Consider the following 20267-nt stretch of genomic DNA (forward strand, 5'->3'; position numbering starts at 1 on the left):
GCCCGTTTCCGCGGTCTATCTCTAATCTAAACTAAATTAACCTAAAACTTATCACGGTAGTACTTGACTGCCACAGTCACATTTAAAAATGAGAGATCACAGTAATCCAAGTAATTATGGTGCCAGCAGACATACTTTCTGTGATGTACCACAAATCTAATTCAAGGGATCATAGTTAGATGTGACCAGTATGGATTTAAAAATAAGGAATTGCTCTTGACAAGTCCAGTAGAATTATTTAAAGAGGTTACAGGTTGATGGATGAAGGAAAACACAGCAATGGGGTATGGATGAACTTGGGGAAAGCTTTTCACAAGTTTTCATGAGAGATTATTTCAGAAGGCTAATAAGGTGTAATATTAGGAAGACAATTGTGATGCAGATTTAAAATTATTAGCAAAGAGTGAAGGTGGAAAAGGAGGTATGTGTGCTTTGTGCAAGATATAGGTGGATAGTGTGGGCCTGGATGCTCAACTCAGTCCACAGACCTTTGCAATGGTTCTGAAATTAACATGGCAGGAGTGGTGAATTCCATCTAGCGATCTAGCCGAAAAAGACAAAACCTACTTGGTAATAGATATTGATACTAAGGGAAGGCTAAAATCGACAGTGAATAATGTTGATACAATTTGATATAAAACATTAAAAACATTGAAGGTAGACACAAAATGCGGGAGTAACTCAGCGGTACAGGCAGCATCTCTGGAGAGAAGGAATGGGTGACGTTTCGGGACTGAAGAAGGGTCTTGACCTGAAACATCACCCATTCATTGGATAGAGATTGGCAGGTACTTGATTCGTAAGGGTGTCAAAGATCACAGGAAGAAGGCAGGAGGATGGGGTCAAGAGGGAAAGATAGATCAGCCATGATTGCATGGTGGAGTAGACTCGATTAAACTGTAGGTTTCATCTGAATAGGTATATCAGACTTTTTTTAAAGGATATTGTGAGCTTATATCACATCTTAACAAGAATCCATTTTGAGAATTGATTGTCCTATTGAGCTGCACACTTGGAAGAATACTGAAGCTTCGTAGAGGACACAATTTTGTAATGCTATCTAAATGAAAGGAATAAAAAAATGATGAAGTGAAATCTATTTATTATTAATTACAGCACCACAAATTGCAAAATATCACGACAGAAGTGATTAAAGTTGTGGGGGATGGGATACTACAGACAGGAACAAACTTTTACAGTTGTTGAAACATCAAAAACAAGGGACCATTGATGCAATATTAATGTGTAAGATCTTTGGAAATGATGGAAAAAAATAATCCCTTTTATGCAGTGAGCGTTCAATTTGTGAAATTCTCTTCAAGGGCTCGTAGGGGAACCAGGCAGTAATGCCATGTTTCCAAGAGCACTGACACTCTCATGTTGGAGCTTTGCACGTGGTGTGAAATCCCCGCCAGTTATGCACATAAATGGTGTTCCTGCCATATTTCCTATACAATTCTGACAACAAAGTGAGAGCAACTCCAAGAAAATTCTTAAATGTTGTCAAGATTAGATTGAGTAGGTGGAAATAGTAAAGGAGAAAAAAAATTGCCATCCCATTTGACTGGTGTCAGGGGTTATGAGAAAAGGCAGGAGAAATGGGTTTGAGAGGGAAAGATAGATCAGCCATGATTGAATGGCGGAGTAGACTTGATGGGCCGAATGGCTTATAGGACTTATTAACATCACTCTAGCTGCTTCACTCTAACTACTTATCACTCTGACCACACACCGGCTGCTTCAGTAATTCCCAGCTACTTCGTTATTTGTTACACCCCACTTCAGCATGTTATTAAACCTTTTATCCGTGTGTTTGCTCACAGGGCTTTAGGCATTAGCAAACATTCAGTAAACCACATCTGTACTATTTACAAAAAATGTATAAAAATATCCTTATATCCTTAGCCTATTATTATTATAACTATTTGTTATAATTCATATATGGATGTATCAGGACTGCAATGGTCCTTTAGGTAACAGATAATGAGCGTTTGACAGCTTTGGGCCCGTACTAGCTGGAGTTTAGAAGGATGAGAGGGTCACTTAGAAACGTACTGTATAATGAAGGGCCTGGATAGAGTTGATGTGAAGAGGTTGTGTCCACTAGTGGAAATGTCTAGGACAAGAGAGCACAGCCTCAGTAAAAAAGAATGTACCCTTACAAACGAGATGAGGAGGAATTTCTTTATCAGAGCACGGTGAATCTGTGGAATTCATTGCCACAGACAGCTGTGGAGGCTAAGTCTTTAGATATTTTTAAACCGAAGATTGACAGGTGATGAGGATATATTGCTGATTTTTTTTCTTCACCAATCCTAAATTTGAGGACAAAGTTTGTGTGTAAAACACCTGCAGTCCTGATACATCAACTTATCAATTATAACAAATAATTAAAAAATCAACAAACTAAGGATACACCATCAGCAATCCCACCTTTAATAATAATGTCTCAGTCATCCAGCAAGTCAGGTTCAAACCTGACTTCAGGTGCTGTGTGGAATTTACTGCATCTGCTTGTGACCATACATTTCCTTCGGATGCCTTCCGCATCCCTTTGGTTTCCACCCGCATCCCTCCAGGAGCTCCCTCCGGTTTCCTCCCTCATCTCAAAGATGGTCAATTGGCGTCTGCGAATTGTCCTTATTGTGTAGGATAGAACAAGTGTACGAGTGATTGATGGTTGGCGTGGACTCAGTGGGCCACACTGTATCTCTAACCTAAACTACTAACAGCAAGTGAGTAAATACAGTTTCAATAGTAACAATTGTGGTTTACTTCAACATTCTGGGTGTAGACTTATGTACAAAGGGAACACTTCTTAATCGACAAGAACAGTTTAGCATATTCAAAGAACTTTGATGGGATTACAGATATCCAAGGCAGCCTTCTTTTACCACAGCATTGAGCGCCAATTATTAGCAGATAATGATGTGCATTCGTGCAGTTATTTGTGCCATAGATTGAAGACTGGTTCTCATTTGTATTAATTGACTGCTTCCCCATCCCATAACTCTTGCAAGGTGTCCCTGCCATCTACAATCAAAGCAGCCAGTCTTCAGTCAGCTCGATTAATTCTTCATATTGATGTGCAGTTGAGCTCAGTGAATGTGAGGAAAGGCAATGAGACGGAATCCAAATAGAATGCTGAAGACTTGCATTCCAGAAATAGCCTTCAGCCTTTAATCTTGAGCCAAGTTGTTTCTTTACAACTGCCGCACTGACATTTATCTGAACAGATGGAGATTTGCCCAGTTATATCCAGTCCACATAAGGTTGAGCATACCCAATGCGGGCAGTTAAAGGCCTGTCCCACTTAGGTGATTTTAAGGCGACTGCCGGCGACTAGGCTGTCGCCGAACGTTCGCCGGGGTGTCGCGGGCATAACCGTGCGGAGTCTTCCAAAGATCGTAGTGGATCATAATGGACAACATGGAGCCCTGAGTACGACTGACCTGAATAGGAAACAATTGAAAACTCACCAGCTGGACTCATACCTAGCATGATGGAAGATGGATGTCGTCACAGATAATCACCACAGCACCTAGTTCATCACTGCACAGTTGTAGCAGGGCAATGGAAAAGGACCAACTATCTTTAAATACTTTATTTACAACTTCTCTTCATCATTCGGGCAAAAATGGAAAATTCCCAGATGACCGAGCAGTGTTCACTTCTATTTCCATCGCCATTCTTACCACCTGACACATCTTCCCCTTTCCCCACACACCAGCAGTCTGAAGAGACCATCCTTTTGTTACTATGCAGTCTCAAGCGCAACATTTGTTGGAAAGATCTCAGCTGGAGCCTTATTTCCTTTGTTGCTTCTGTGAAGGTGTCAGATAGTTATAGAGTCCTAGAGTTGTATGACATGGAAATAAGCCCTACAGACCATCTAGTCCATGTCAACCAAATTGGGATTCTGGGCTAGTCCCATTTTGCTTGCATTTGGTCCATAGCCCCCTAAACCCATCCTATGCATATATCAGTCCAAATGTCTTTAAAATGTCATAATTATATCCATTTCTATTGAGTCCTTTAGCAGCTCATTCCAGATACGGGCTTCCCATTTGAGTAAAAAAGTTGCCCCTGAAATCCCTGTTACATTTCTCCCTCTGACCTAAAGTCTATATCCTCTTGTTTTCGAATTCTCTGACCTCTGGAAAAGACTGTGAGTATTCTCTTTATCCATGCTCACCGTAATCTTGTACACCTCAAAACGGTCACCCTTCAGCCTCTTATATTGCAAAGAACAAAGTCCCTGTTATAGCTCAGGTCCTCAAGCCAAGGGACATATTGTTCAATCTCTGCATCCTTTTCATAGAAACATAGAAAATAGGTGCAGGAGTAGGCCATTCGGCCCTTCGAGCCAGCACCGCCATTCAATATGATCATGGCTAAATATGATCATATGTATAAAACCATGAGAGGAATAGATTAGGTAGATGCACAGAATCTGTTGCCCAGAGTAGGGGAATCGAGGACCAGAGGACATAGGTTCAAGGTGAAGGGGAAAAGATTTAATAGGAATCTGAAGGGTAACTTTTTCAGATAAAGGGTGGTGAATGTATGGAACAAGCTGCCAGAGGAGGTAGTTGAGGCTGAGACCAATGTTTAAGAAACAGTTAGACAGGTACATGTATAGGGCGTTTAGAGGTATATGGACCAAATGCAGGCAGGTGGGACTAGTGTATCTGGGACATGTTGGCCAGTGTGGGCAAGTTGGGCTGAAGGGCCTGTTTCCACACTGTATGACTCTATGACTCTATGGCTGGTCATCCAGAATCAGTACCCTGTTCCTGTTTTCTCCACATATCCATTGATTCTGCTAGTCCTAAGAGCTATATCTAACTCTCTCTTGAATATATCCAGTGAATTGGCCTCCATTGCCTTCTGTGGCAGAGAATTCCACAGATTCACAACTCTCTGGATGAAAAAGTTTTTCCTCATCTCAGTCCTAAATACCCTTTATTCTTAAACTGTGAACCCCTGGTTCTGGAGTCCCCCAGCATCAGAAACATTTTTCCTGCATCTAGCCTGTCCAATCCATTAAGAATTTTATACGTTACTATAAGATCCCCTCTCATCCTTCTAAATTCCAGTGAATATAAGCCCAGTCAATACATTCGGCTTATGAAGGTGTGAGGTGAATAAATGAATCATTGAAGTGAACAATAACATCCTAGAATGTTATTCTAGGGTGACATGGTGGCACAGCGGTAGAGTTACTGCTTACAGCACTTTCTGCATCAGAGACAACGGGTTCGATCCCGACTACGGGTACAGTCTGTACGGTGTTTGTGCGTTCTCCCCGTGACTGCATGGGTTTTCTCCAAGATCTTCCGTTTCCTCCCATTCTCCAAAGACGTACAGGTTTGTAGGTCAGTTGGCTTGATATAAATGTAAATTGTCCCTAGTGTGTGTAGGATAGTGTTAATGTGCGGGGACCATTGGTCGGTGTGGACTCGGTGGGCCTGTTTCTGCCCTGTATCTCTAAACTAAACTAAACTAAACTAGAAACATTGTGTTACAATCATGGATCCAGAACAGTTATGTTCAGAACAGTGGGACATGTGAATAGTATGAGCTGGGTTTGGAATCGGGCATGGAAGCTACATATGGGTTAACTTTTTCAAAATGAATGCCTTTCAGCTTTCTCTCAGAAATATAACATCCTCAGTGTTGCCCCACCCTGAAAACATGTTTTTTTAAACTTGCTTATTGTTGCTTTGAACAATTTTCTTAAAACATACCTTTGATTTCAGTGAACACCTGATCTCAAATCTATGAATTATCCCTTTGCCTTATGGTTGACTCTAAACATCCCGAGTGTCAAATGATTTGATCTTAATAATCATGGAGAATTGCCCAAAGATTGCTTCGATTTATCTTTGTGTTTGTAAATGTTTCTATTTACTCTCTCCCCACTTTCTAAGCATGTCAGAACCTGCTTTTTTTTCCAGTTCTGTTGAAAGGTCCTTGGCTTGAGAATTTGGGCCAGATTTTGTTTATCTGCAGTTGACAATTCCACAGTGAACGGCTGGCAATCAGCCTTTCTGTGCCCAAGATGTGTCAAACTTCCAAGTGTGTGTTGAAGAGGAATTCCCTTTATCTCCAGTGCACCTAGATGATCAGATAGAAAGCAAAGAGTGAGAACAAATGAATAATTTTCAGGTCAGCGGGCTGTGACCAGTGGAGCACTGCTGAGATCAGTGCTACATCCAGCATGTCACAATCTGAGCTGACCAGATGCCATATTTACAACTGTGCTGATGATATAAAAGCAGATGAGATTGTGAGGAGTGAAGAGGAGGTGAAGAGGTTTCAGAGGAATATCGGGAAGCTGAGTGGATGGTGAGGAAGATGACAGATGCAATATTTTAGTTTAGTTTATTGTCATGTGTACTGAGGTACAGTGAAAAGCTTTTTGTTGCGTGCTAACCAGTCAGCAGAAAGACTATACATGATTACTATCGAGCCGTTCACAGTGTACAGATACATAATAAAGGGGATAACATTAAATGCAAGATTATGTCCAGTAAAGTCTGATTAAAGATAGTCCGAGGGTCTCCAGTGAGGTAGATAGCAGCTCAGGATAGCTCTCTAGTTGTTGATAGGTTGCTTCTGTTGCCTAATAACAGCTGAGAAGAAACCGTCCCTGAATCTGAAGGAGAGTGTTTTCACATTCCTGTATCTCTTGCCTGATGGGAGAGGGGAGAAGAGAGAGTGACCGGTGTGAGACTCCTCCTTAATTATGCTAGTGGCCTTTCCGAGGAAGCGTATAGTGTAAATGGTGTCAATGGAAGGGAATTTGGTTTGTGTGATGGTCTGGGCTGTGTCCACAATTCTCTGCATTTTCTGATAGTCTTGAATGGAGCTAAATATGTGAAGTCATGTGCAATGGTGTATAAAACAGAAAAGAGGATTTTTTAATAAAATGTTGAGAGATTGAGTGGTGTTGTTCTAAAGGATTGAGGTATCCTTCCACAAATGCTCACATATTGTTGCGGTAAGTGATAAGGAAAGCAAGTGATAAGGAATGGCAAGTTACCCTTTCTTTGATAAAGGCATTAAGAAGCTTTACAGCAATTGTAGAGACCCTTGGTGAAATTGCACCTGGAGAATCGAGTGCAGTTTTAGGCTTTTTTTTTACTTAAAAAAAAGATATAATTATGTTTGAGGGAGTACAGTGAGGATAAGTTAGTACTAGGGATGGTAAGTTCTTTTCTGTGAGGTGAGGTTGAATAGAGTATGTATGTATTCTCTAGAGTTTAGAAGAATGAGAGGAGAACTGGAGAGCTCATTACAATTCCTGAAATACTGGGCTGAACAAGGGAAATGCAGAGAGAATGTTTTCCCTCGTCAAAAACTCTCAGAATAAAGGACAAGCTATTTAGGACTGATATGAGAAGAAGTCTTCCCTTAGAATGTGATGAAACTCTGGAATTGGGTACTCCAAAGGGCGATGAAGGTTCAGTCAGTGTGTTACTGCAAAACAAAGATCAATAGATTTCTAAATATAAAAAGAATGAATGGATAATGGGAATTGTGCATGAAAATGGCACATATGAAAAGTTCAGGCATGATCTTGAAGAATGGCAAACAAGCTTCTATTTCTTATGTCATTGTCTCTGAATACAGATACTGTTTCGCTGACCAGTACCAGCAGCATTTATTGCTTTAAATTAAGAACAGATAGTCATAGAGAATCATAGTCAGACAGCACGGAAACAGACCCTTGGGCCCAAGTTGTCCATGCCGACCAAGATGCTCCATCTACACTAGTCCACAAGCCTGCACTGGGCCCTTATCCTTCTAAACACTATGTTTTTGTGTTTTTAATTAGTTGTAAGAGTTTTAATGCATTTAAAATTAAAAGCCACCTTTTCACAATCAACTTTTTAAATTAGTTATATCTATTCATACTTTTTCATTAAAATATCTCCATTAGAGATCTTCTAAAAAATTATTCAAAGGCCAACTCCACCAACTCAGGTGGTTTAGTTTAGTTAAGAGATACAGCGCGGAAACAGGCCCATCGGCCCACCGAGTCCGCACCGCACAGCGATCCCCGCACATTAGCACTATCCTACACATACTAGGGACAATGTACACTTATACCAAGTATACAAACCCAAGCCAACAAACCTGCAAACTTGTACGTCTTTGGAGTGTGGGAGGAAACTGAAGATCTTGGAGCCACGGGGAGAACGTCCAAACTCCATACAGACAGCACCCGCAGTCGGGATCGAATCCGCGTCTCTGGCGCTGCATGCGCTGTAATGCAGCAACTCTACCGCTGCGCCACCATGCCACCCCTATCTGTGTCTGACCAATCCTTTCTGCATCAGTGCACATGTGCAAGACGTTCTCCCCGTGGCCTGCGTGGGTTTTTTTCGAGATTTTCGATTTCCACCCACACTCCAAAAACATGCAGGTATGTCGATAAATTGGTTTGGTATAAATGTAAAATTGTCCCTAGAGTTTGTAGTATAATGTTAATGTGCGGGAATCGCTGGTCATCGCGGACTCGGTGGGCCGAAGGGTCTGTTTCCGCTCTGTATCTCTAAACTAAACCCTAAGTTACAGTGTCTCAATCCAACTTCGGTCATCAGAAGGAACGTAAGAAAATAGGATCAGAAGTAGACCACTCAACCATTCTGCCTGTTCTGCACTTCAAAATAATTATTGCTGGGCTGTCCATCTTGTAGGCCGGCACAGTGGTACAGCCGGTAGTATTCATAGCGAGAGGATTTGAGTATAGGGGCAAGGAGGTCCTACTGCAGTTGTACAGGGCCCTGGTGAGACTGCACCTGGAGTATTGTGTGCAGTTTTGGTCTCCTAGTTTGAGGAAGGACATTCTTGCTATTGAGGGAGTGCAGTGTAGGTTCACCAGGTTAATTCCCGGGATGGCGGGACTGACATATGATGAAAGAATGGATCGACTGAGCTTATATTCACTGGAATTTAGAAAAATATAAAATTCTTAAGTGATTGGATAGGCTAGATGCAGGAAAAATGGTCCCAATGTTAGGGGAGTCCAGACCAGGGGTCACAGTTTAAGAATAAGGGGTAGGCCATTTAGGACTGAGATGGAGAAAAACTTCTTCACCCAGAGAGTTGTTAATCTGTGGAATTGTCTGCCACAGAAGGCAATGGGGGCCAATTCATTAGATGTATTCGAGAGAATTAGATATAGCTCTTAGGGCTAATGGAATCAAGGGATATGGGAAGAAAGCAAGGGTTCTGATTCTGGATGATCAGCCATGATCATATTGAATGGCAGTGCTGGCTCGATGGGCCGAATGGCCTACCACTGCACCCATTTTCTATGTTTTTATGTTTAGCGCAGCTGCCTTACAGCACCGATGTATTGGGTGCAATCCTGTTATCAGTTAGAGTCTGTGTGGAGTTTGCAAGTTCTCCTTGTGACCATTTCGGTTCTACTCAGGGTGCACTCATTTCCTTCCACATTCCAAAGTTATGCAAGTTAGTGAATTCATTGGTGACAATCAATTTCCCCAGTGTGTAGATGAGTAGTATTTTCAGTGGTGGGAAGTTCTGAAGAATGTGGGGAGAAAAAAAAAGAGATTAATATAAATGAGTGATTGATATTTAGCCCACATTCAGAAGGCTGAAGGGCCTTTTTTTCTGAGTTGTATCTCATTATACTTTTTCTGTGCCACTTCCTCATAATTTTTACTCTCCTAATCTTTCCATTGCACGTTATACAATTTTCTGTCAGGATTTAGTTTATGTAGCACTCATGGCATTGATACAATCTGTTGAAAATTGGCACTGCTCTGGTATAAGTACCTGAAGGGCCGCAGGCAGCAGAAGCTCCAGGACGAGCCGCGGCCTGCGGCTGTCCCCTGGCGGCAGGCCTGGCTCACCCGCCGTGTAACTGGGCAACCCGCCTGGAGTAGGAAGCCACTGACCCCGGCTCCTGGTCAGCCCTGAGCATCGGGAACCAGAGAGGAGTGTTGGAGGGAGTCGGCGACAGTGGCTAATGGTAGAACAAAGGGCCAGTAAGAAGATATGTGGTTATTACCTTCTGTGACCTCAAGGTCAGCTGCAGGAAGAGTACCCGGGGCATGAAGGCTGAAGGTAGCCAGGCGAGGAGAGGGACAAGGGTTCACTGGACAATCCGGATCATGGCGACGGCTGCAATGGGCCTTTATGGCCAGCTGCAGCTGGGACTTTGGAAATGGTGCCATATCTGGCGACTCTTGTGTGTGGTCTCAGTGGGCTGTTTCTATACATTCTGTACTTAATTGGGAATTGTAGTTATGTATGATAATCATCTTACTGAACTGTTTGCAAAAAAAGGAATTTCACTGTACTTTTGTACATGTGATAAAAAGAACCATTGAACCATTGAACGATTGAACTCAAGCAAGTTCTCCACAGTTATTCTTTTGTTATTGTGTCCCATTGTGAATTCACTTATTCTCCTTATTCCAGTATGTCTGCACCTCAAATTCACCTCCTTGAATGACATGAATAACCTACACGTTTTTGAACCCTTCAGATGTCGAGGGCAAGAAATAGATATTTCTCTGTCAAGCCAGGCACTGGTCCAATAGAGGAGAGGGTAAGACTTCTTGTCCTCCAAAAGACCCTAATTTTTAGGTTAGTTTAATTTAGAGATACAGCGCAGAAACAGGCTCTTCGGCCCACCGAGTCCATGCCGACCAGTGATGCCCATGCATTAGCCCTACCCTACACACACTAGGGACAATTTACATTTATACCAAGCCAATTAACCTACAAACCTGTATGTCTTTGGAGTGTAGGAGGAAACCAAAGATCTCAGAGAAAACCCATGTCTGTATGGAATTTATACATTCTCCCCATGACCGCATGGGTTTTCTCTGAGTGCTTCGGTTTCCTCCCACATTCCAAAGACATACAGGTTTGTAAGTTAATTGGTTTTGGTAAAAATTATACATTGTTCCTAGAGTCATAGAGTGATACAATGTGGAAACAGGCCCTTCAGCCGAATTTGCACACACCGGCCAACATGTCCCAACTACACTAGTCACACCTGCCCGCGTTTGGCCCATATCCCTCCAAACCTGTCCTATCCATGGACCTGTCTAACTATTTCTTAAATGTTGGGATAGTACCTGCCTCAACTATTTCCTCTGGCAACTTGTTCCATACACCCACCACTCTTTGTTTGAAAACGTTACCCCTCAGATTCCTATTAAATCTTTTCCCCTTCACCTGTCCTCTAGTCCTCGATTCACCTATTCTTTGCGTCTACCTGATCTATTCCTCTCATGATTTTATACACCTTTATACACACCTGATATGATATGATTTTATACACCTCAATGAGGTCACCCCTCATCCTCCTGCACTCCAAGCAATAGTCCCATCCTCCTCAACCTCTCCCTATAGCTCAGACCTCTAGCCCTGGCAACATCCGTGCAAATCTTCTTCTTACCCTTTCCAGCTTGAGAACATCTTTCCAAAAACATGGTGCCTAGAACTGAAATCAATACTCTAAATGCAGCCTCACCAAAGTCTTATACATCTGCAATGTGACCTCCCAACTTCTATACCTAGTGTATAGGATAGTGCTAGTGTATGGGGATCGCTGGTCAGTGCGGACTCAGTGGTGCAGAGAGCCTGTTTCCATTCTGTATCTGTAAACTAATCTCTAAACTAATCAACATAAATTGTGGTCACGCCAACGTATCTGTGCAACTGAAGAGTTGTCTGACAGCAGCCTAGGACAATAATGGGACTTGCTGTGATAATGTTGAAACCCAACCTTTGACTTTCTCAGTATGAGCAAATGATGGGGGATAATCTCAAAATGAGTTTATAATGACCGTTGCGGAGGAATCTTGTATTCAACTGCAGTTTCCAGGATAGAGGATAACACACAAGATGAATACTGAGGGAATAAAAGCACGGAGCATTCTTACACGGAGCATTATGTGTACAGAACATTCTTATCATGAGACCAGTAGGGCTGCAGGGGCATTAACTTTAGAATCACAGAATTGTTTCAGTGTGGAAGGAAACAGTTTGGCTCATTGTGACTGTAGCAGCTGTACATGGGAGCAAGCCAGTTGTTCCATTTCCGCTGCCCTCTCCCCATAGACCTATTTTATTTCCCCTTCAGTTACATACTCAACCCTTTTCAAATGCTACAATCGAATCTGCCTTCACTACCATCCAAGCCATATATTCCAGGTGTTAACCCATCACCTCTTGTCATTTTTGGTTCTTTTGTATTCAGATTAATTCTATGTCTTGTGCAGCTTGATCCTTTTGCCATTTGTATTAACTTCTTGCTATTTTTCTTGATTTCAAATTTCTCCATCAGATCCCCCTCACAGCCTTTTTTGATCCAAGGAAAACAATCTGAGCAGCTTCAATCTTTTCACATGACTGGAATAATGTTGGAAAATCTCCTCTACACCCCCTCCAAAGTCTTCAAATCTTTCCTAAAGAATAGTGGCGGGTGCTGGCTGTACAGAGTTTGTACGTTCTCCCCGTGATCACGAGGGTTTTCTCCGAGATCTTCGGTTTCTTCCCACACTCCAAAGACGTACAGATGTGTAGGTTAATTGGCTTGGTATAAAAATGTAAATTGTTCCTAGTGTGTGTAGGATGGTGTTAATGTGCGGGGATCGCTGGTCGGCGTGGACTCAGTGGGCCGAAGGGCCTATTTCCGCTCTGTATCGCTAAACTAAACTGAACTAGATGGGTGGAATATTACATGTGTAACTGAACCATTGTTTTACAAAAGTTCATCAAGGTTTTGTTCTCCCTGTGCCGTGTGCCATTATGTATGAGGCCGAGCATCCTTTTTAACCTGCATTCACTAATGGGCCTGCCACTTTCACAAAACTAGATATACATATCCCCAGATCTTTCTTTCTTACATCCCTTTCAGAATTGTGCTTTTCCGCTTATGTTAGCCATAACGTGGTAAAAATTGTTTTTCTAGAAAAAGTAGTGATAAATTATGCTTGACAATTCACGAGCATCGAATGTAATATGTGCCGCAATGCCTGTGTCTAGCACAGCATAATAAAATAAACAGAATTGATCTGTGCCTCACCTAAACTTGCACCTATTTTTCCCTCCTCCCTCCATTGAAATTCCTCTCTCCTCTGGCTTCACAATTCACAATTCTTCGATCCTTTTGTCTAACACTTTTTTTCATCTCTGGCCTTTGTCCAACCATGTGCCTATCAATATCCCCCCCTCCCTCCCTCCTTGCCTGTGTTCACCTATTACCTGCCACACTTTGTCCTGTCCCTCCTCGCTTTTGGCTTTCTTCCCTGCCGCTACAATCACCACCTGAAATATCCCCTATCCATGTTCTCCAGGGATGCTGCCTGATCCATTGAGTTACTCCAGCACTTTGAGCGTGTTTTTGTAAACCGGCATCTGCAGTTCTTTGTTTCTACATGATTCTCTTTGCTGAATGCAAGGAAATGTAAAAGTAGAGATTCGTCCAACTCCATAAAATGTTTATTTTCCTATCCTTGCTTCGAATTCCTCATTCCATGCCTGTGAACCTCTGCAGCTCTGCATATTTTGGGTCAATCCTAATCTGCAGCGCTATTTGTGCGGAGATTGCAACTCCTCCAGTGATCATGTGGGTTTCTGACAGGTGCTCTATTTACCTACCACTTCCCAGTGACGTGTGGGAAATTAACTGTAGGTTAATTTGTGACTGTTAATTTCTATCAGTGAGTGATAGAATCTGCGGGGATTTCATGGTCATGTACAGAGATAAAGTAGGATTAGTACGATGACAAGTGCAGACATGGCAGGCCGAAGGGCCTGTTCTTTTTTTAGTTTCCTTTAGTTTAGCGATACAGCGCGGTAATAGGCCCTTCAGCCCACCGAGTCTGCACCGACCAGTGATCCCCGCGCATTAACACTATCCTACACACACTCGGGACAATTTACGAGTACATCAAGCCAATTAACTTACAAACCTGTATGCATTTGGAGCGTGGGAGGAAACCGAAAATCATGGAGGAACCTCACGCGGTCACGGGAAGAATGTACAAACTCTGTACAGATAGCAACCGTAGTTGGGATTGAACTCGGGTCTCTGGCGCTGGGTTTGATCCCAACTCTAAGGCAGCAACTCTACTGCTGCACCACTGTGCCGCCGTTTTTGTGTTGTAAGACTCAATTACCTTAAATGTGGCCATGACCTAAAGTATATCATCACTTACAGCAAATTTCATGAACATGCCTCTGCTGCAGAGAAGATTATCACCCTCCTAGAATGCAATTTTTTTTTAAATAGGGTTAGGGTTTTTGTGAATTGATTTTAATGATTTCCCAACTTCCTGTTCTGCAAATATGTCTTTTATTTCACAAATATTTACTATCCAAAACTCAACTGGAAGAATAGCCAGTTGAAGGAACATATGTATGATCCAAGTTAGATTTACTTTAAAAAAAGTAAGGCTAAGTAGAAACAAGAGAATGAACATTAAACGTTGAGACACAAAAAAACTGCATGCGTTGGAATCTTAACCAAAACACAAAATATTATCATATCATATCATATCATATATATACAGCCGGAAACAGGCCTTTTCGGCCCACCAAGTCCGTGCCGCCCAGCGATCCCCGTACATTAACACTATCCTACACCCACTAGGGACAATTTTTACATTTACCCAGCCAATTAACCTACATACCTGTACGCCTTTGGAGTGTGGGAGGAAACCGAAGATCTCGGAGAAAACCCACGCAGGTCACGGGGAGAACGTACAAACTCCTTACAGTGCAGCACCCGTAGTTGGAGGAACTCAGCAGGTCAGGCAGCATCTTTCCAGGGAATGGACTAATGACATTTCAGGTTGGGACCCTTCTTCAAATCAATCAGTCTCAAGAAAGGTCATGACTTGAAACATCGTCTGTCCATTTGTGCCTGACCCGCTGATTTGATCCAGCATTTTGTGTTTTGCACATATAAGGTAGCTTACGATATGATATGATACGATACGATAAAACTTTATTTATCCCAGGAGATAAATTGATCTGCCAACAGTCCTAAAACGCACAATGCATGAAACATGAAATTAAAGTGACGAGTGGAAAGGATCGGGGTAGTGAAAAGATTTGGGGAGAGAGGGGGGGGGAGGGGAGTCAGACTTAAAATTATCTAAGCGATTAATACCTGGATATGCTTTGCTTATGGACGCATTAAGATGCTGAAGAATTGGTCCTATTAGATTGTAATAGACCTGCAACGTGCTACAGAAAGAGAAATTAAAACAGAAAATCTGGAAATACTTAGGGTACAGAGAAGATTTATGAGGATGCTGCCAGGACTAGAGGGTCTGTGCTACAGGGAGAGGTTGAGTAGGCTGGGTCTCTAGTCCCTGCCATGCAGGAGGATGAGGGGTGATTTCATAGAGGTGTATAAAATCATGAGTGTGACGGACTGCAGGTAGACCCAAATGCAGCACATGGAACCAAGGAAGTAGTTTTAGAATGAGCTTTATTTCTACCTGCTCATGGTCGGGGACAGAAGACTGAGGCGTTCACCAGGGCTATGACGAGGCATGAAGGTCGGGAGCAGGCAGGGTCAGCAATGGGAAATCAGTCCAAGAGAGAACGCTGGAGAGTCTTGCATGAGGGCTAAGAACAATCTGGCAAAGAGTGTGTGTGCAGGAAGGGTTTATATGCTGGCTTGATTGGTGATCTGGAGCAGGTGAGTAAACAGGTGAGGAGAGTTGGGTTAATGTGGTGGGCGCTGCTGGCAGGTGAGTGAACAGGACAGACTGTGACAATGAGAGGAATAGATCAGGCAGATGCAGTCACTTGCCCAGAGTAGGTGAATCAAGGACCAGGGAACAGAGGTTTAAGGTGAAGAGGAAAAGATTTAATAGGAATCTGAAGGATAACTTTTTCACACAAAGGGTGTTGGGGGTTTGGAACAAGCTGCCAGAGGAGGTAGTTGAGGCAGGGACTAGTTTAAGAAATAGGTACATGGACAGGACAGGTTTGGAGGGATACGGGCGAAACGCGGGCAGGTGGGATTAGTGTAACTGGGACATGTTGGCAGGTGTGGGCAAGTTGGGCCTGTTTCCACACTGTGTCACTCTGTGACTCCATGACTCGAGTAGAACAAGTATCTGATGGGGAGAAACAGCATTAAAAAATGCATTCTAGGAGGGTGAGGGGAGAAACTCTTTTTCTCTTTCGACGGATGCTATCCGATATGCTGAGTATGGAATTTACTTTTTTAATTTCAGATTTCCGGCAAACGTATTTTGTTTTACATAGGAAGAGAATTACTTGACTGGTGAAGTGGGAGGGGGGGGGGAGGAAAAGCGTATATGAACATGTTGCACTGTATCGCACATTTGTGTGTGTCTCAATTGTTAACGCCCGGTAGAAAACCCCTTTGCACGTTCTAATCAAAGAATAAGCCCTGGAAAGCTACAGTGATACTTTGATGGTTTGAACGGATCAAGCGTTTTTGTTGAGAACAGAGCGAGATGTCGGTGAGGCAGCTATTTTATCTTTTACCCAATACTACTGGTTCCACTCAGTATTAATAACGACCAGGGATCAAATAGCACTGCCAAGCAACGGCTCGGCAACACCTAGTCCCCATATTTCTTGATGTGAGATTTCTGAGTCCAAACAAACAGCGATTCCTCAGCTGGAGCCGCCGGCCATTGGTCACTGGGAACTTCAATCCGTTCAACCCCCAGCTAACTGATTTATTAAAAAAATTAATGTAAAAATGTACCCTCGTTGTCTTCGCGAACAATGCACCGTTCATTTCCACACTGCGGTTTTAGATCGAGTGTATTTAAAATATAATGTTGGTAAATTATTATTGATTGATCGCCCAGCTGTTGCAATATTGACATATAGCTGGGGCTCGAATTGGTTATGTGTGTTCATTCTGCAGATACGGAAGGGCTCCTTGGGTTTGTACTTTGCTGGGCGATTCTGCTGGAGAATGAGGGGAGGTAAGAGGAACAGCTTTCTCTGGATATGGCGAACTGGCGAGCAATAAGAATAACGTTCGCTCTCGTCCCATTTCCCCCAACGACGCAGTATTGCCGGATGCTCTGACCTTTATCCTGTGCCATCCCCACACTAAAAATATTGTCTTTCACAAAAAGAAAAAGGGAAAGGTGCCTTCCGGGAGTGGTACCCCGTGTCCATTGAAACCGACGAGTGAACGTAAAGAAAAACCCGTGAGCTTAAAGCGAATTCATGTGCTGAGCGCTTTCGCCTAGTGATAGGATATCAAACCGGTGGTGAGTACTGAGTCTCTTCATTTCTGGACTACTCTCATCATCGTTTCTTGTTTGAACTTCCATTTATTTTGATTTTTTTTAAATTTTAAACTGCAACCAACAATAGAAGACCAGCCAGTGATTTATTTACTCCAGCATTTTATGAATAAATCGATATATTGTACCAGCATCTGCAGTTATTTTCTTATACTATTTATTTACATCTGATGGTCCATACAATGATTAGACTTGACGGGCCATCTGATTTGATGTTTGTTTGGTGTTCTATTTGGGATTGTAACTCGCAGGGTCTGAACTTTATCCCAGGGATTGTGCATATATATATATATATATATATATATATATTTATTTATTTTTCTCTCGATGTTGTTTAAATTGATAATAATCTGCATCAACAGACTGACACAAAAGGCAGCGGGCCAGTGTACTGTATGTCCGGGTCCTGTATCTCTGTGGAGCTGTATCGCTGGAACGTCAGGGGGTCCTAACTCGGCCAACTCAAGAAACATAAGTGTTATTTGTGTTTGGGTTTTTTGTTTGTTGCCTGAGTGAATATGCGATCATTTTATGTGCATTATTACTGGCAACGGTGCTCTGATTCACTGGCACCGTCCATTTTATGGTTGCTAGGTGCTCGCTCACCTTCTCTCCCGGTTGCCTGGACCACTTGCCTGCCTGCCTGCCTGCCTGTGTAGCCGGTTACATTGTGAGCTCCCTGATTTCTGCTCGGGTGGTTGTGATTTCTCAGTTTCGATTTGGCAAACGAGTGAAAAGCTGTCATCAAATTAAAAATCCTGCAGTAAAAGGCACACAGCAGACGCCTGCTCTGTTTTGTGTAACGCTGCGGAGATATCCGGAGAAAATGGCAGGGAAGCTGTTATTTTGTTGGGGGTTTTTGGGGGGGGGGGGTGGAGGGGTGGAGGGGTGGAGGGATGAAACAACATGAAACAAACCGCGACAACAGAATGGCTCCTCGCCACACAAACGGCGGGATAGGTTTGGGATGTTTGCTGGTTTATATTAAATATAAATCTTCATAATTAAATCCCATTCTTCCCATAATTAAACAGCTGTTTAAATGTGGACAAAAAAATCGTTTCATAATAAACAAGATCCTTCGTCATTTCCAAACACAGACTTTGTGATTCGATGCTTATTTTTTGCGAGTGCGGAAAGTTGATTTCACTTGGCAATAGGGATGGAAATCGCTGTTTCAAGTTCCCACGTATCCCTCGGGTCACAAATGTCCAACTCTAACACTGACATCCCCGAGATGTGATGCAGACAGCGGGGCTGAGCTCTGCACAGACTGAGTGCCGGCAGCCCGCTGCTGTGAGGATCTATCTCCGAGTGCAGTTAGAGCTTCGTTGCTCCGGGCTCAGTGCCATTCACGGTTCATTGCCATTTTCTTCCCGACTCGATGGCTGTGTTTAAAGAGAGCCGCCTCGGCTTTGCAGAAACATCCCGACTTGTATGGCAACAAGATGCAACCTTGAAACGGGAACACTCGCTTTTATTTTGACAGCAGCGAGAAGGAGGGGAGAAAACACGAAATATGGAGATAGGAGTTTGAACCAATACTGTAAAATCCCAGTGTTGTAGTTGTGGCCGGCCGGCCGGCCGCATGCATGCTCAGGCGCTGGTAGCCGGCAGGATACAGGGGAAAGCGGCGGCGAGGCTGCAGGCACCGTGAGTACCGCTCCCTCCACACTGTACCCTGCCCTCCCACACTGCAGCCTGTGTACGGGCGAGTGTGTGAGCGAGGAGGAGAGGAGAGGGTGGGGACCGCACGGAATCCCGCTACGGGTTCCCCCTGCCCCCAGCTCAGCCCATCCCAGCCTGGACTAGCACAGTACAGGACTGCCCAGCCGAGGGCAATCCTAGCCCAGCATCGCACAGCTCAGTACAGCCCAGCCCAGTACAGTACAATACTGCCCAGCCCAGCCTAGTCCAGCACAGTACAGGACTGCCCAGCCGAGGGCAATCCTAGCCCAGCCCAGTACAGTACAGTACTGCCCAGCCCAGCTCGGCCCAGTACAGCACAGCCCAGCCCAGCCCAGTACAGCCCAGCCCAATACAGTACAGTACAGTACTGCCTAGTCCAGCACAGTACAGCACTGCCTAGTCCAGCACAGTACAGCACTGCCTAGTCCAGCACAGTACAGCACTGCCCAGCCTAGGGCAATCATAGCCCAGCATCGCACAGCTCAGTACAGCCCAGTACAGTACAGTACTGCCCAGCCCAGCTCAGCCCAGCCCAGCCTAGTCCAGCACAGTACAGCACTGCCCAGCCGAGGGCAATCCTAGCCCAGCCCAGCCTCGTCCAGCACAGTACAGCCATGCCCAGTTCTACCCAGCACAAGTCAGCACCGCTCTTCCCAGCACCGCACAGCACTGCCCAGCTCAGCTAAGCCCAACCTTGCCCAGTTCTGCCCAGCAGAGCCCAGCACAGCACATCCCAGCCCAGCCCAAGTCAGCACAGCCCAGCTCAGCGCAGCCCAGCCCAATACAGGAGGCGATGGGGCAGCGTCTCCGCCGCCTTCAAACTCATACCCGGGATGCACAGGGGAGGAACTGCGCACTAACTGTGCTGTGCTGCGCTTTTCCTCTGCTCTTCTGCCAGTCCCTCCTCCTTGTGGGTTTCCAGACCCCGGGCATCAGTGTGGTATAGTTTGTAGCATGGAGCTCCACACTGCATGATGCCTCCAGTGAGATATTATCCCCGGCCTCACTGAATGTGGTCCTGATGCTTATTAACGAATGTCGTCTCAACCCACCAATATTGCAGCCACCCAGGCCGGTTTCTGTTGTTAGACACAACATGCTGGAGTAACTCAGCAGGACAGGCAGCATCTCTGGAGATATGGTGTCCTTCTCTCCAGAGATGCTGCCTGTCGCGCTGAGGTACTCCAGCATTTTGTGTCTATCTTTGGTGTAAACCAGTATCTGATGTTCCTACACGGTATCTGTTGTTGGACTGGAGCGAAGCTC

General features: G+C 44.0%; 1 protein-coding gene across 9 annotated transcripts in view; it reads left to right on the forward strand.

Annotated features, from left to right (window-relative positions):
• rgs20 (regulator of G protein signaling 20) overlaps positions 1–20267 on the forward strand; it is a 151711-nt gene that overhangs the window by 53599 nt on the left and 77845 nt on the right. The window contains exons 1-2 of one of the 9 annotated variants that reach the window (XM_078398548.1): positions 16452–16505; positions 16922–17276. The exons of 3 other annotated variants lie outside the window; for them this stretch is intronic. Coding sequence is in view for 1 of the 6 variants with exons in the window: in XM_078398547.1 (XP_078254673.1) it covers positions 16500–16505 (6 nt within the window). In the remaining 5 variants the exon portion in view is untranslated. Of the gene's footprint in view, positions 1–16177; positions 16227–16435; positions 16506–16887; positions 17277–18590; positions 18966–20267 lie in introns of those variants that run through there. 5 more of the 9 variants (XM_078398552.1, XM_078398547.1, XM_078398549.1 and 2 more) reach the window with 5 other exon arrangements.

Source organism: Rhinoraja longicauda, chromosome 4 (assembly GCF_053455715.1).
Source record: "Rhinoraja longicauda isolate Sanriku21f chromosome 4, sRhiLon1.1, whole genome shotgun sequence".
Lineage (NCBI taxonomy): Eukaryota > Metazoa > Chordata > Chondrichthyes > Rajiformes > Arhynchobatidae > Rhinoraja > Rhinoraja longicauda.